General features: G+C 31.5%; 2 protein-coding genes across 2 annotated transcripts in view; both read left to right on the top strand.

Annotated features, from left to right (window-relative positions):
- The first annotated feature begins 1,027 nt into the window (after positions 1-1,027).
- LOC111694799 (uncharacterized) lies at positions 1,028-15,469 on the top strand. The gene is made up of 15 exons (XM_023463825.1): positions 1,028-1,203; positions 1,413-1,504; positions 3,963-4,050; positions 4,607-4,701; positions 5,034-5,181; positions 6,661-6,896; positions 8,277-8,441; positions 8,884-8,962; positions 10,238-10,317; positions 10,562-10,651; positions 11,109-11,159; positions 11,600-11,680; positions 13,755-13,853; positions 15,210-15,334; positions 15,442-15,469. The coding sequence occupies exons 1-15, from the start codon at positions 1,092-1,094 to the stop codon at positions 15,467-15,469; spliced, it is 1,569 nt and encodes a 522-aa protein (XP_023319593.1). The 5' UTR covers positions 1,028-1,091.
- Positions 15,470-15,861: 392 nt separating this feature from the next.
- The window catches only part of LOC111694758 (uncharacterized), a 51,756-nt gene continuing 49,431 nt past the window's right edge, over positions 15,862-18,186 (top strand). Inside the window, exons 1-3 of the mRNA XM_023463762.1 lie at positions 15,862-15,951; positions 16,807-16,932; positions 17,935-18,006. Coding sequence (XP_023319530.1) covers positions 15,920-15,951; positions 16,807-16,932; positions 17,935-18,006 — 230 coding nt within the window. The 5' untranslated portion in view covers positions 15,862-15,919. The remainder of the gene's footprint in view (positions 15,952-16,806; positions 16,933-17,934; positions 18,007-18,186) is intronic.

Genomic DNA, 18,186 nt, shown 5'->3' on the forward strand with positions numbered 1-18,186 from the left:
AAACCATATATTTTATAAACTTTAGTCTCTTCTAGTCTATATACGAGCAAACCATATATTTATAAACTTTAGTCTCTTCTAGTTTATATACGAGCAAACCATATATTTATAAACTTTAGTCTCTTCTGGTCTATATACGATCAAACCATATATTTTATAAACTTTAGTCTCTTCTAGTCTATATACGATCAAACCATATATTTTATAAACTTTAGTCTCTTCTAGTCTATATACGATCAAACCATATATTCTTAAAACCAACTTCTTTCTCCATAAGTATATAAAAAAAAATTTTAATTCACACTGAATTAAAATAAACATAGCGATCACATTATGATAAACATTTAACTACATTTTGTCAAAGATTTTATTAAAATTCTTCACATTTATTTAGATTTAATTTTTTTTTTAATTGGTTTTGATGATGATCAGAACCTCATAGAGAAAATAAAGTAGGTGTTAGTTTCACATTTTTGAAAAATATATTTCGGTATATGTTGACCCTTTTCATATTTCTTCATATTTCTTTCTGTCATGACAATATGATTTCTTTATTGTAAAAAGTTTGCCATTGTTCCAATTTAAAGTAAATGTTGGATATCCATATTCCCGATTACTGATTTCGATAAACACAGTAGGATCTTTTGAAATTCACGCAGAATCTGCTTCATCTCTTAGTTTGGATATCCACAATTTCTCTGTTTTCTTATTTGCTTGAACACAAAATTCCCTGGCTTCTGATTGGCTGTTTGTTTTCCACAGACGACACTCTTCACTGGATATCGAATAAAGATTAAATTAATCTGTAGATTAACAAAGATCAAGATTAATCATTGATATTCACAATACATGATTTCTCACCTCTAGACCAATCAGCAGTTAGGTTGAAACGGAATGGGCTTTGCATTTATAAAACAACAAAGTTCTTAAATGTAAAAGTGATTTCTAACCATATTCATCTAAAGTTTTTGCAGGCTAACTCCAAAAGATCTTGCTTGCTTGCTATATAATAAAATGTACTGATTTCCAGATATCCTTGTTTATTTATAAGTGTGAACACTGTACACTATGTACCGTTGGACCGTACAGTAATGATTACGAATTTTCTACCTGGTTTCCTGCTCCTGCTCCTGGTCATTGACCCGAGCAGGGGTCAGCTTGGTAGCTGGGTTCGTCAAAGTGCATGCATTCATGATTCAGGAGGTAGATATATTTTTAATTGTTTATACAAGTATACATACAAACATGATATATGACAATATTGAAGAATTCTTTATTGATACTTCTTTATCACATCCTTACATTAATAATAATATTATCATTATTATTATTATTATTATTAATTATTATTAATGTTACTATTAATATTTTCAATGTTATTATTCTCATCATAATTATAATTATTATTCCAGAGGATCCTGTCTTCAAGCACAGTGGGGGGTATGCCCCTGATATGACACCATATCAATGCATCAAGAACTGCATGTCGCAAGAACTTCACCAGGTTGGGGAGCTAAATAAAAGCTTTAATACTGCTTTTCATGGGGAGTGTTTATGTTTGATGGTGAAGGGAGGGGGGATCTTTAGACTTAACGAGTCTTTTCAATAGCTGTACAAAGTTACTCACAATAGTTTTTTTCATATAAGCTGATTTTTTTCCATTTAAAAGTCATGAGCTTCCAGGGATTCAGTTAAAAAATTACCTCTCCCTTGGAGTTCCCCTTTATGCTTTTATTTTCTTTAAAATCCCATGTATAGCCCACTGTAGTCCCAATTCAAGTTATATTCAAGTAATATAATTCAAGGAATATATATGTAGCAAATGCCTTACTCCAATAAGTTCTCTTAAGTGTGTACCAATCTTCTGTATTCTCAAGTATCTATCAATCGAGATACAACATCTGAATTCAAAAGTATGTATTTTATAACTCACTCTAGAACTCCACGTTCTACAATAATTCCTAGGTCTGTATCAAACCAGATACAACGCTCTCTATATTCTCAGTATGTATTGTACAGATACAACTCTCTCTAGAACTCCATGTTCTACAATAATTCCTAAGTCTGTATCAAACCAGATACAACGCTCTCTGTATTCTCAGTATGTATTGTACAGATACAACTCGCTCTTGAACTCCATGTTCTACAATATTACTTCAGTCTGTATCAATCCAGATACAACGCTATATGTACTCTTTAATGTGTATCGTACAGATACAATTTGCTCTTGAACTTGCTTGTCCGATCAATAATACTTCAGTATGTATCAAGCCAGATACAACACTCTCTGTATTCTTAAGTTGGTATCCCTGATACAACTCTCTTTATTCTCTTAATTAAGTATCAATCATGATAGAATACCGATAGTTTCTCAGAAATAAACGAACGTAGTTAGGGTATAACGTAATATATCTAGGCGTGTTGTTCAGGTTTACAAATATGGGGTTCACTACAATATTTATTACATATATAACAATGTATCCATGTCACCCATAATTAAGCTTTTGGTGCTGTACAGTGATCTACATTACACTGACCCAAAGCAGAGTGTATTTTAGCGAAAAGTGCCATCTGTATTAGAGGGGAAAGGCAGGCGGCCATAAGCCTCAACAATTTTCCCTTCCATGCCACATATTATCTTTTTTGTCTTCCGGCAGCCATGAGCCACAACCGTACGGTCTTCCATGCCACAGCATTTGAGTCTTCCGGCAGTAATTATGTTTTTAAATAATAAATTTAGTCATTGAAATTGTGATTTTTAAAAATCCAGCGACTTCATGCAAAATACATATCTATATAAAGAACTTTATATTTAAGTTTTAATTGAAATAATGATGATTCCTTTTAATGTAAACTGCTAAACTTATTTTCCCCAAAAACAAATTCAATATTTTTTCTAAAATGGCTTATTTTTGAAAACATTTTGAAAAAAAAACAAATGTACTATGGCATACTCTTTATTTTCAAATGGCGCCCATAACCGAAAATTTGCACTATTTAACGAGAAAATTGCGAAGTAGAATGTTTTGTGGAAATCTTAACGCTCAGGTAATGTTGTGATTTTTCCTATCATTTAGACTACCCCAAACAATTTTTGTCTTGATGCGTAAAATGATGTCAAATTTTCTTAGCATCATGTAAAGAAGTTTGTAAACTGAACACAATAAATTAATCTTTAATAAACTTCTAAAATTTCTTAAAGGTATGATCTTCCGGGTAGTGCGGCAGGATTTTTTAAAATTGCAATTTCAATACCCTAAATTTATTATTTAAAAACGTAATAACTGCCGGAAAACTCAAATGCTGTGACATGGAAAGACCGTACGGTTGTGGCTCATGGCTGCCGGAAGACAAAAAAGATAATATGTGGCATGGAAGGGAAAATTGTTGAGGCTTATGGCCGCCTGCCTTTCCCCTCTAATACAGATGGCACTTTTCGCTAAAATACACTCTGCTTTNCCCCCCCCGTAATGTAGTCTCTTGCAAGAAAACTTGTCTCCACGCCTGCATAATACATATATAAGTTATAGCTATAATTGGTCATCAATTAACCGGTTGAGACAGAGGCCCTAGTGGGTAGGGACAACCTAAAAGAAAGAAAATATTATGGATAAATTTGAAATTAAAATATTAACATACTTTTTACTAATACTTTTTCACAACCTTTAAAGCTATTTTATCTTTTTAACATTAAAATAAATCTTTAGTTTTTAGATCTTAAAGTTGTTCATTGTCGGAAAATACTAACAATCTACCACCAGTTACATATTAAATGTAATCTAAACAGTAAATAATTTAACTGTCCTTTGCCTTTCCTTTTCCTCTTTTTTAGAACTGGGGGGGAATATTCCCACAATTTATTTGTTGGAGGTTTTAAAATATTTTCTCCTAAACACTTAACTTTGTATGTTTTTGTTATATTTCAAAAATAAATACTTACTTACTTACTTACAATATTTCAGAGGTATGACAAAGAGCTAGTTGTAGGTCTGACCCAGGGTGGGTTTTGCCTCTGTGGGTACGATTACCAACGTAAACAAGCCGCTGGAGGTTATTATTAAACTTTTTAGAGATTTTATTGGATTACAGAAATATTGTGGATGATATTGTCGGTTTTCTAGCTTAAAAAGTTTTTAATTCAGATATCTTTCTTGCAGTAGAAAACGCACAGTTGAAAATAATGAATTTTTAAAAATTATGACATTGACATAAATTCATACTTCATCAGAAATAGCTTTTAAAAGTACTGTTGTGAATCGGACATTGTCATCTTAGCCTGGAGGGTTACTTACTTACGCTTTCAGTCCCTATAATATGCTATAACATGTAAAGTTATCAGTACTATAGAAATAAAAAAACACGCTGAGTTTCTTCTTCTTCTTCTTCTTCTTCTTCTTCTTCTTCTTCTTCTTCTTCTTCTTCTTCTTCTTCTTCTTATATCATTATGCTTCCTATACTTCTTATTCATCTTATTCTTCCTATAGTTCTTATTCATCTTATTCTTCTTATACTTCTTATTAATCTTATTCTTCTTATAGTACTTATTCTTCTTATTCTCATTCTTCTTCTTATTCTTCTTATTCTTCTTAATCTTCTCTTTCTTTAGATATAGAAGAGTATCTTGGAACGGAAGCCACCAGCTTGTGTAATATCCCTTGCTGTACAGGAACAGGGGGTATTTGTCCGACTGGGATCTTTCAGGAACTATTATGCATCATGTAAAATAATTTTGTACGTTTTAAACATTTAAAAAATTCTTGGTAATACCGATTAAGAAAATAAATTTTTTAAATTCTGTTCTTTCAAAGTTTGCCTTTTCTAAAGGAATTGAGTCTTTGTCACAAACTCTGATTTTCTAATCCATATATCTGAGCAACTCAATGGTGTAATGTTGTAGACCTTAGATATTTTAAATTATGAATTCTGTTATATCAAATAAGCTTGAAATACCAAAGGCTTACAACATCAAGCATTAAAATATTTGATTTTGTGGCAAAGACTCTATGTATTTGATGAATATTATGTTTAAACAGTGTGGAGGGGATTATGGACGAGTATCTATTTACTTTGATTTCGCCGCTCCCGTCACTGTTGGGCTCAATGTATTTCTCACCAACTCCGACAAGCAAAATGTAGCGATAGATTATACAATTGGTATACTCCCACCCCCTACTCCTGGAGGTAAATAGATTATACAGTGGGTAAACTCCCACCCCCTAATCCTGGAGGTAAATAGATTATACAGTGGGTAAACTCCCACCCCCTACTCCTGGAGGTAAATATATTATACAGAGGGTATACTCCCACCCCCTACTCCTGGAGGTAAATAGATTATACAATGGGTATACTCCCACCCCCTACTCCTGGAGGTAAATAGATTATACAGTGGGTATACTCCCACTCCCTACTCCTGGAGGTAAATAGATTATACAATGGGTATACTCCCACCCCCTACTCCTGGAGGTAAATATATAATACAGTGGGTACACTCCCACCCCCTACAGTTGGGGTAGTAAGGGTAAGACAAAAAATGTTAACATTAAATCGTTTATTTCTTAGAAATTATACCATATTGACCTCTATTAATGGCCCTATGGCGTACAATATTCTTAAAGCTTTCTTTATGGTTCCTTAGTTTTGAAAACAAATCAATAAATTTGCCACAGGAGTATTAATTTCCCGTTTTTTAAATAAACAATTTCTCGCATTACTAGTGAAATCTATTCTATATCGTAAAATCAAAATAATATTAATATTGTGATCTCTTAGCGCTGTAATGATTTTTAATTATAAAAAACAGCATGTTTTATTTTCTATTTTGTTTATATTTTACCTTATATAATAGAATATGTTCGAAATGAAATCAAGTATCATTCTACACACCTTTTATTAGTTTAAAATTGACCTTTTGCCTGGTGTAGTTAATTTAGTTCAAATCGGCCTTGGATTTAAAGATACATACGTTTGGAGAAGATAACTTGGCAGACTTGGCCCATTTCTAACACTAAGTGTTAAAAATGGGCCAAGTGTTAGTTTTAAGTGTCCTGTAAGCCTAATTTATCACATAATAGCTCTATAAATCGGCAACCTCCTTAGTTACCATTAAAGGGAGTGTTCGCAAAAAATGAAAGGGGATATAGACTGATATCGAATTGAATTCGATATTGATCGTTACTAATTTTACTTTTATCTATTGCGTTTATAAAGATAAAATGGTTAAAAATGTCTTATCCCTTAGAGCATTGAATCCATATAAATTCACAGAGTTGCATGAATCCACTCAGATCGTAAATAATTTAATTAAATTTTAAATTAATCATTCAGTTATTACAACCTATAAATGTCGAATTCAATTCTATGCATTTGTATATTGTTGATTTTTCATAATATATTTTTTTGTATACAACGCATTTAAACGACCATTTTTTGGCCGCTAGGTGTCTCAACCAAGTGAAATCTCTGTAATATATCTAGAGCACAGACACTTAGCGGCCAAATAATCGTCGTTTGAAGTACATCGTTCATAAAAAAGTGAATATCAGCATATACCCCCTTTACTTTTTTGCGAACACTCCCTTTAAGTTTGATAATTAAGATAAAGCTAACTTAATAAAGTAATACATTGCTTAATCTAAACTTAATAACTTTTCTTAATTAAAGGTACAACGGTAGGCCTTGCTGGAAATATTACTATCACTACCACAGCAACTACAACTACCAATACAACTGCAACTACCACTACAATTACTACTACAAATACTACTACAAATACCAATACAACTTTGAATCCTCTTACTGCTCCAAGTACATTTCCTCCGAGTATAAACGCGACCTATCTTAGTTCAGTCACATCTGAGATGGTAGTTCCTGGATACAAGAAACTAAACGTGTTTGAGGTAGGTTTAGGTTTTGGTTTAAGATTAGGTTTAGGTTTAGGTTTAGGTTTAGGTTTAGGTTAAGCTGTAGCTTTAGCTTTAGCTTTAGCTTTAGCTTTAGCTTTAGATTTAGCTTTAGCTTTAGGTTTAAGTAAAGGTTTAGGTTTAGGTTTAGCTTTAGCTTCAGCTTTAGCTTTAGCTTTAGCTTTAGGTTTAAGTATAGGTTTAGGTTTAGCTTTATCTTTAGCTTTAGATTTAGCTTTAGCTTTCGGTTTAGGTTTAGCTTTAGGTTTAGGTTTAAGTTTAGGTTTAGGTTTAGGTTTAGGTTTAGGTTTAGGTTTAGGTTTAAGGTTTTGTTTTAGGTTTAGGTTTAGGTTTTGGTTTAGGTTCAGGTTTAGGTTTAGGTTTAGGTTTAGGTTTAGGTTTAGTTTTAGTTTTAGGTTTAAGTATGGGTTTAGGTTTAGGTTTAGGTTTAGGTTTAGGTTTAGGTTAAAGTTTAGGTTTAGGTTTAGGTTTAGGTTAAGGTTTAGTTTTAGCTTTAGCTTTAGCTTTAGCTTTAGCTTTAGGTTTAGCTTTAGGTTTAGCTTTAGGTTTAGGTTTAAGTTTAGGTTTAGGTTTAGGTTTAGGTTTAGGTTTAGCTTTAGCTTTAAGTTTAAGTTTAGGTTTAGGTTTAGGTTTAGATTTAGGTTTAGGTTTAGGTTTAGGTTTTGGTTTATCTTTAGCTTTAGGTTTCGGTTTAAGTTTAGGTTTGGGTTTAGGTTTAGGTTTAGGTTCAGGTTCAGGTTTAGCTTTAGGTTTAGCTTTAGCTTTAGGTTTAGCTTTAGGTTTAGCTTTAGGTTTAGGTTTAGCTTTAGCTTTAGCTTTAGCTTTAGCTTTAGCTTTAGCTTTAGCTTTAGGTTTAGCTTTAGGTTCAGGTTTAGGTTCAAGTTTAGGTTTAGGTTTAGATTTAGATTTAGGTTTAGGTTTAGGTTTAGGTTTAGGTTTAGGTTTAGGTTTAGGTTTAGCTTTAGATTTAGGTTTAGGTTTAGGTTTAGGTTCAGGTTTAGGTTTAGGTTTAGGTTTAGGTTTAGCTTTATCTTTAGCTTTAGCTTTAGCTTTAGCTTTAGCTTTAGCTTTAGCTTTAGCTTTAGCTTTAGCTTTAGCTTTAGCTTTAGCTTTAGCTTTAGCTTTAGGTTTCTCTTTATGTTTATGTTTAGGCTTAGGTTTAGGTTTAGGTTTAGGTTTAGGTTTAGGTTAAGTTTAGGTTTAGGTTTAGGTTTAGGTTTAGGTTTAGGTTTAGGTTGCAGAAATATAGGAATTGCAAATTTAAAGTTTGTGGCAAAGACTCAATATCTTTTTTTAGATATACAATTCATTCTGGTTTGAAAAACTTGGGAAGTAGATAAACTTTGAAATGTTTAGGACATGTTTCTGAATGTTGAGATCGGAGAATACCGGTGTTCAAACCAACCGAAGAGCCCATCTCCTAATAATGAAACCCTGTGTGCTATTAGTGACATGATGGGATCTCAATCCCTACCTCCTGTAATTATTACTGTGGATTTCGGGGATGGATCGGGAGTTCAGGTGTGGTTTTTTATTTCTTGTTTTCATCACAGAAAACCTAAAATATTCTAAAAAGATCAGATATTTTCTGACCGTTGTTTGGTGGATTTTAAATTAAAAATTATACTTAGCATTTTCCTTTCGTCTATTTAAAAAAAAACTGTTTAAACTTAAAGAGACTTTAAACGTATTTTCAGGTAACGCTATATTATACAATTATATTCACAGGGGCACCCTTTAAACCTTGAAACGTGTTCATTGTCTCTGTAGCATAAATGCGAAAGTCACTTTTATATAGAAACCAGGTTTCGTTGTGAATCAGATACGCAACTTTATAACTTGAAATTGCGTCATTAGTCTCTGTGACTTCAAGTATTACAATAATTACACATGATTTACTCTCAGCAATTGAACGCATTTAATATAAAAAATATACGAAAAAAATATTTGATTTTTACTTTAGAAATGGAGCAGAGAGGATCCTAGAGACCTTTGGACTCATAAATATCAACTTCCAGGACAATACTGGATCCATGTTTCAAGTAAGTTATCCCAGGAAAATACTGGATAAAGTTAAAGTAAGTTATCCCAGGACAATACTGGATACATGTTTTAAGTAAGTTATCACAGGACAATACTGGATACATGTTTTAAGTAATTTATCACAGGACAACACTACTGGATACATGTTTCAGGAATTCCTTGTTGATAATCTTGTTTTTCTCTTCAATTTCCCATCAAACCTTAAGTTTCTTATGTGTGTACGTTTAACTTGGATTTGCCATTTTTCTCTGTCTCCCTGTACTCTTAGTTAATGTTAGAAGTGCCTCTGCAAACACCTAGGTCCTGTTGTTTTGAGGAAAAATTGAGTTGAATTGCCATTTTATTATATATTCTCTGTTGTGGTGGTTTTCCAATAAAGTTGGCTCCGAAGGACTTGAGTCTTTGCCACAAACTAAAATTTTCTGATTTCTATATTTTTACCACTAGATGTTGTAAGCCTTTGATATTCTAAACTAAAGTTTTTTTATCTAACAGAGTTCTATAGTTTTAAATATATAATTGTTGCGACATTGGGTTGCATAGATATAGGGATTAGAAAATCAGAGTTTGTGGCAAAACCTCCGTTCCTTTCTTGAAATTACCTTGAATCTAATCTTCTATATAGTAAAGCTCTCCGCTCTTATATATATATCAGCAATCTGGCCAAACGGCTGGACCGAATGGGCTGATTTTTTTAAGGGAACCCTTGAGTACCCCGGAAGTATCAAAGGCTAAAAAATTCAATTTTTTTTAAACCGAGATTTTTTCTCCAAAAATCTAATTTTTTTCTTTAATATAGGCTAAACATAATTTTAAATATTTTTCTCACTCAAAATTGATAACCTGACCCGCAGCATGTAAAAATGGCGACCAACGGATTTTTTAGACAAAGCAATAAAAAAGCCATAAAATTAAATAATTTAATGAACTTTTTAATGTTGTATTCGATAAAAGGTTCACTTCAAATAGTTTATCCAGATAACATTTTCTCAAAATTAAGTTTTAAAACGATGTTAGTCATGTGTGTTGAACAGGTATTGTTTGTTGTGATTCAAAATACACATAGACCCTTTTATGCACGCATTCTATCAAGTATTATTAACAACAACAAACAATCTTTGCAACCCAATGTCGAATGACCTTAGGTATTTTAAAATATGAAGGTTTATACCATCAGGATGAAAAGATAAAGGGATTAGATAATTTCAAGCTTATTTCCATTTAAGACAACATATTCAATCTACAAATGATAAATGGATAATTAAATATTTTAGCTCTGAATGAATATGATCAAACTGGAGATGAGATCTGGTATGAGGTTCTGGTAGTTGATCCTCTCAAAACTGAAAATGAGGTCATTTTTTATTTACATATTTTATTTTATATTTTTCATTTTCATTTTTTTCAGTAAGTTAAACTGTTATGCGCATTTATAAGTTCCAATCCCAAATTAATTTTCCTTTCCGCGGATTTTTAAAATTTTTTTTGATTAGTTAGAGATGTTTTTTATAAATTTAGATCGTTTATCATTCCCAAGTGATGGCTATTTCCATTTTCGGTTTTAAAAAGGTTTCTTTTTGTATTTTTCAAAAAATTAGGTGTTGTGCCCACCAGTGGTTACTCCAGGAGAATTCTTTTTGTGTACTGCAGATATACCCAGAGGATCAGACCTAACCTTTACTCTAGAGGAACAACATGGATACATAACCTTCGTTTAATTATAAAATTGATCCGTAATCTCAAATTTTCTAATCCTCATACCTTTGAAACTAAATGTCGTAGATCTTAGACATTTCAAACTATGCAAAAGCTATGAATTTTCACAGTTTGAAATATCAAAGGTTTACCCACTCATGTTGCATAGTTATAGAGGTTAGATAAATTGATTTTGTAGCAAAGAATCAATTCCTTTTTGCAATGGAAGTTTCTAAAAAAGCATATCTCTAAATTCATCTCTTTTGGTAGAAACCAAATGTTGGATATTTGAAACACAACCCACTAATAAAATAAAATTTGTTAATATACGTATATACAGGATTATCCATAAAAGATAAGACTTTGATCAGATGACGACCTTTCAAAATTCTCTAAAGTCGTAACGTAACTAATAATGGACGCCATTTTGAATGTTTCCTTGCTGAAAAGATGACAGATGATCTTGTAACGTCCATGAAAACTAGTTCAGGAACGTTAAAGGTAATATATTAATATTTTTTTGTTTGTTTTACCATATACATACCTCACATTTTACATTTAATTGAAGAAACTGATTACTGATTACTCAAAACTTTCTAGTCCCTTTTATTAATGAACAGTTTATTTTCTTTAATTAAGCTGTAACTATCATTCTGCTAAACTTTTGCTGACCTGAGGTTTAATTTTATTTTCTCTTCGATACTTAAATAAAGGGATCAAGCATTGATTCTTAAATTTGAGTGTCCCACATTGGATATCGAGATCAAGCGTTCAACTATCTTTGCAACTTGATGGTGTACACTTTTGATATTTTAAACTTTGACTATAAGATTAAGCTGAATTTATAATTTGAAATATTAAAGGTCTACAATATCAGGTTGCAAAGATATAATGAATAGAAAGAATAAGCTGATCACATTTATTATGAATAATAATATCAGGTTCCAGATCAGTTTATATTTATCCCTGGAGGACCATTGAAAACTCAATCCTGGAACCATACACTTGCATTAAACTCTCAAGTAAGTTTTATGATGGATATCTTAAAGGGAGTGTTCGCGTGTATGGGCGTGTACGGGCTGATCCCGAATTCAAATCGATATCGATGGCTACGAATTTTACCTCTTTCTTACGTGTATAAGGAGAAAATAACTTGTAATATCCGAATGATTAGTTTTAAATTTAATTAAATTGTTTATGGTTTGGGTAAAATAATGCAACGCCATGAATTTGTTGGGTCCATATACATATACGCTCTTTTATCTCAATTTCTCCTTACGAAACAGATAGAAGTAAAACTGAAACATTAATATACATCGATATTATTATGTGCATCCATATTATTACATGCATCAATATTATTTTATGCATCAATATTATTATATGCATCAATATTATTATATGCATCAATATTATTATTTGCATCAATATTATTATATGCATCAATATTATGATATGCATCAATATTATTATACGCATCAATATTATTATTTGCATCAATATTATTATGTGCATCAATATTATTATTATTATAAATATTATCCCCAAGTTTTAACTCCGAAATTTATATCAAAATACCCAAAGAACCTTAATTATTAAAGATTGAAATTTGTAACTCTGCATTATATTAAAACCAAATAGATTAAAGTACAATAGGTGGCAACAGAGAAATGAACAAATTATACACAACGTCACAAGTGTCAAATATAACAAAGAAAACGGAATTGTCTCAGATTAGTTGACATGTTTTCTAAGATTAAATAAAAACAGAAACTAAAAAAATACATAAAATTGCACTTATTTTACTGTAAGAAAAGCACTTTATTCTAAAATTATCACTATCATTGATCATTTTGTCGGACACAAAAACTGAATTGACACTTGTGACGACAGAATACAACTGTACTGAGAGTGTACAAATTCTACGTTGCCATCTATTGTACTTAACAATCTATTTGATTAAAACCAGCCGTTTCATGTTTCTCAATTAACATTTTCTTTTAATGTTTTTATTTCTCATCAATTAAAACATTTTTCCAAAAAGACATTTTTCCAAAGACTGTACCAAATGATACTTTAGCCAATGCGGATTTTTACAAATGTGCTATAGCCACACCATAGCTTACGGGCATATTTTACCCTAACTGTTGCATAAAATTTCAAAATCTTTCCTCTCTGAGGAATGATACATACTTTGGAGAAAAAAATTCAGCGGGAGTGGTTGAACGAGCCGTTGAGATCTAGCATAGACTCTACGCAGTTCAGAATAAGAAATTTACAATTTGTTCAACCGCTAAATCGCACTTTTTCGTTCACATTTTCAACAAATGAAATATAATTTTAGCTGAATAACGTTTTTTCTTTCAACCGCTGGTTTTCAAATTTTTTCACCAACTTTTTTGCATTCAACTTGTTTTCAGATTTTTCAGCAACTTTTTTGCTTGTAACCGCCAGTTTTCAGATTTTTCAGAAATTTTTACTTTCAACCACTGATCTGTAAAGATTTTTCAGCAACTTTCCAGCGTATAAAAGCATCCCAGTCGAAGTTTAAATCAAAAAAGTTTCTGAAAAATCTTGAACCTAGCGGTTGAAAGCAAAAAAGTTGCCGAAAACTTTTAAAACCAGTGGTGGAAAGAAAACGTCTTTCATGAAAAATTATTTTCCATGGTGGTTAAAAGCAACCCAGTGCAAGTAGTTAAAAGGAAAAAAGTTGCTGAAAAATGTTTAACCCAGCGGTTGAAAGCAAAAAAGTTTTAAAAAGTGAATAAAATATGAAAGAAAAAAGCACGAATTTATAGATTGAAAACAAATTTTAAATTTGAGAAAAATAAGGCGCATTTCTTATTCTGAGCTGCGTAGAGTCTAGGCTAGATCTCAAAACCGCTCATTCAACCCGCTCCCGCTGATTTTTTTTCTCCAAAGTATATATCATTCCTCTCTGAGTTTAGATATACACTATAGGAATGGTTTGGTAAAAAGAGGGAAATGTATATTTTATAAAATTATTTGGAATTTGAGCTGTTGCCCTCAAAAATATTGAGAACAAAATCTTTATGTTTTGAAATCTTTCATTATTGTTAATTTCTGTGTATTTAGGGTTCGAGTTTTATCATCCAGTCCACCTACTTCAAGTTTATGGGAAATATAAGTGAGATTGAATATGTTCCAGCAACCGCTGGCACTTTTCTTGTTGATGTAAGATTCGTTTTCAGTTCTTATCAATTTTCTCAAATATATTTTACAAATTTTCTAAGAGTGGGAAAAGAATTGAGTCTTTGCCTCAAGCTCTAATTTTCGAATCTCTATATCTTTGTAAACTAATGATATTTCTAACCATGATTTTTTTATCAAATATCAAAGGTTTCGACCATTAGGTTGCAAAAATATAGGTATTAGAAAATTTTGTGTCTCAATTTTTTTAACAGACAATTAATGAACTACTTTTTTTGTTCTAACTAAACTATTTTCATACGTAAATAAGCTTACACAAAATTTTGTTGATACCCCCCCCCAGAATCCTGTGGGAATTAACCCCCCCCCCCCCAAGAATTATGGGGGTAATTACCTCCCCTAGAATTTAAAAATTTGTTTTTAAAATTGAACATCTTTTAAATTTGCAGGAAAATAATTCAAATGTGCAGATACTTCAGATATTTCAGATTTTAAGTCAACATATTCTAAATGATTCTAAATTCTAAAGTAATAGCCAATGCCATTACAATTAGATGTTTTTTTTAATAGAAAAAAAAGGTATGGGCAATAAAAAATACATTTTTACTTCTAAATAATGTCATTTCCATATTAGATTTATATAAGATCTTATCATACTACATTGACGACAAGAAAATTTTAGAAATTAGAAATAAGAATATAAACAAAGACAATATTTTTTCAAAGTTTTGTAGAGTAGCATTTCTAAAGATTTAAAAAGGGACATCGTTTTCCTCTTAGAGTAAGACTATTATTTTTTATCTTACTTAAAATGAGTTCAGTTTTTATACAGATCTTTGTAGTTAATGTATAAGTATATAAAACAAGGTGAAAGCTGAAAGGTATGAAATGAAGCCTTTGAAAACGCAAATCAAACCCAATTAAAACCAATAATTTGATATACATCATGATATCTTTCTAGGGGAGGAGTAAAAAAAATTTCGGCGCGCTTCACGAGCCTTATTTAAATATTTTAAATATTTTAGAATATTTAAATATTTATATTTATAAATATTTAAATATTTTAGAATCATTATTCACGCCCCTGTAGGTTCATATTTCATATTTTTCATATTTTTATTCAACTATACAAAGCACGAGATAATACAAATAAAAAAATCACAATTTACTATGTAGTTTGGACCCGCCTAACCAGAGTAGGTTGTTTTAATTGGTTGGCCCACTTTGGTTGGTTCCACTTAAAATTACATTCAATATTTCAATATTTAAGCCAGCGCTCAATTTAAACCGGTTTTTGGCGGATTTAAGACGCGGCTGAAATTCATTAAATTCGGACTCATGTTGAACACTTTCCGAAATAAAACATTTTGATTTGTTAAGGTGATCTATCCTGAGTGCCCGGTGGTGAGGGATCCTGCTGGATCTTGGGTTCAAACCTGGTGGTGCCCTCTCACGGGGGCGTGTGAGATAAATTGTTTATCCACACTCCAGATGCAGGAGGATTGGTTAGTATTGGAACTGAATATTGATATATTAAGGGATACTGAGTGAGGACCTGAATATTGAAATATTAAGGGATACTGAGTGGGGACCTTAATATTGATATATTAAGGGATACTGAGTGGGGACCTGAATATTGATATATTAAGGGATACTGAGTGGAAACTAGAACTAGAACTAGAACTAGAACTAGAACTAGAACTAGAACTAGAACTAGAACTAGAACTAGAACTAGAACTAGAACTAGAACTAGAACAGGATTTAGAACTAGAACTTGAACTAGAACTAGAACTAGAACTAGAACTAGAACTAGAACTAGAGCTAGAACTAGAACTAGAAAAAGGATTTAGAATTAGAACTTGAACTAGAACTAGAACTAGAAATAGAACCAGAACTAGAACTAGAAATAGAACCAGAACTAGAATCAGAACGAGAACCAGACTAGAACTAGAACCATAATCAGAACTAGAATCAGACCCAGAACCAGAACTAGAACTAGAATTAATATGTCGAATTTTGTATTTCTAGGTGAATTTGGCGGGGAAAGCTTTTTCCCGACTGCTCCCAGAAACTTCACAAATGCTACTACAATGACTACAAGAGAAGTTAAATATAATTATGTGTAAGTTAATATTTATCCAATATTTTTGTAATTATGTTACAAATGGGTAAAATATTACTTACTATAATTTTTAACCTACAATTTCTACCTATGATAACTCCGTCTTATTGCTATTATTATACTAATATTTTTTTTAATGTCCCTTGTGATGATTAACTTAAAAAACATCATCTTCAATTAAAAAAAATATTTGAGTATTTTATTCTATAAAATTACTTGTAAAAGAATTGAGTCTTTGCCACAGACTAAAATTTTCTTTTTCTTTGTACCCTGGTGTAAATCTTTGATATTTCAAACCAAGATTTTTTTAACGAACATAATTCTATAGTTTGAGAAGGTCTTCAATAATGGGTTGAAAAGTTATAGGGATTTTAAAATCAGAGTATGTGACAAAGACTCAATTCTTTTGGACTTTCCAGAGTCCGCGATTTAAACTTCGGCTCGAGCTGTAATTCCTTAAACCCGACTTTAAGACCCAATCTTTGACCCAACCCTGATGACAGCTTGTGTCACGTGATTGACAGCTGCAAGATCTTCGGCTCGACTTAATTAGTAAGGCCCAATGAAAATAAAACCGACCTTGGATGGTTTTAGTGGAAAATAAGGTTCAATGTTGCGTCTTGGTCTCATAAAAACCCGGAATGCACCAATTCCTGCCATGAAAATCCGCCAAATAGAATATTAAATCGTTTTTTTTTACTCAATTCTGTGAAAAATAAGATGCAGCTTGAATCCGAAAGCTCAAGCCGTAAATAAGGCTTAACGACAGATTAGACTCGATCCGTGTTTTATCGATTTTTTTAATGGCGGGCTCTGACCAAATTGGCCGAGAAACGTAAAGTAAATTATTTTCAGGGTGAACAACACCTACACTATAAAAGTAGTAGCTGGTGAGTTGTTTAAACTTCAACATCTTGAAATAAAGAAAGCTGTTTTCCTGGATCCTGAGAGACAACAAATCAGGAAGAACCATACTGAAAGGTTAATATCAAGAACTTGGCAGACATCGAATTTATAAAATGTCGTTTTCTGAACCTACGGATAATGAAATGCTACAGATATATAGTTTTTTAATATTAAACAATATTAATCACATGGAGCTCTTTAAAATTTTCTCGGATATTTGATGGATATTTATTTATTTTTACAATTTAGGTATAAAAGTATAAGAGCAATTAAAAATTGTCAAGACGACATAAATTCTTTCAATGTTCCCAAAGTTCTGGGTTAAACTGTATATCATCTATAAAAATAGAAGTAATCTCTATTGTTTGTGTGTATAGTAGTTTGTTTTATATCCGATCATAACTCAGGAATCTCTTGACAAATTTGTCTCAAATGTTTGCCTGATCAAGCATTCATCCTTGAATCAAAATGGCCTACATGGGATATCGAGATCAAGCGTTAAAATTAATAATATCCAACCACAACACAATGATCTCAAAGTTAAAGAAAATTAAAATTTTTAAGTGCGAAAAAAACAACATTTTCAGTTTAATCTGGATTTTTCGAATTTTCTATTTACACTTTTTTGTACAGCAAACAAACCAGAGGAGAAGGTCACATTCAATTGACATTAATTACTACATTGGATATCGATATCATGCGTTAAAATTAATAATATCAAACCACAACACAATGATCTCAAAGTTAGAGAAAATTAAAATTTTTAAGTGCGAAAAAAACAACATTTTCAGTTTAATCTGGATTTTTCGAATTTTTTATTTACTCTTGTTTGTACAGCAAACTCACCAGAGGAGAAGGTCACATTCAATTGATACTAGTTTGACTTTGTTTTTGTTTTTATAACAGGAGGAGTTATAATAAAAAAACATACAAGTTTTCAATGTTTCTAGCTGATTACTTTAGTTTGGCGTATTTACGGTTATAAGGTTTGGAATATTCAATATTCATGTTGTATTTTAAGGCGGATTGATAGTAGATAACCAGCAGACATAAAATATTAATAATTTTGTATTCTAGATCCTACTTTGAGTATTATATGCTTGGAATAAGATGCCCGGATTCTGGTACTTGTGCTACTCTAGCATTGGAGTAAGTAGCAATAAATATTTTTAACATTTAACAAAAATTTAAACAAGGAACAAGAAAGTTTTTATCGAAAAGAGATACATTTCATACATTTCATCCATTTACTTCCTGTCTCTTCTGCATAATTTCGCAAGCCAATATTTAAAAAAAACTGCATTAGAAAATATATCATCAATTTTCATA

The sequence above is a fragment of the Eurytemora carolleeae genome, unplaced genomic scaffold, assembly GCF_000591075.1.
Source record: "Eurytemora carolleeae unplaced genomic scaffold, Eaff_2.0 scaffold9, whole genome shotgun sequence".
Taxonomy (NCBI): domain Eukaryota; kingdom Metazoa; phylum Arthropoda; class Copepoda; order Calanoida; family Temoridae; genus Eurytemora; species Eurytemora carolleeae.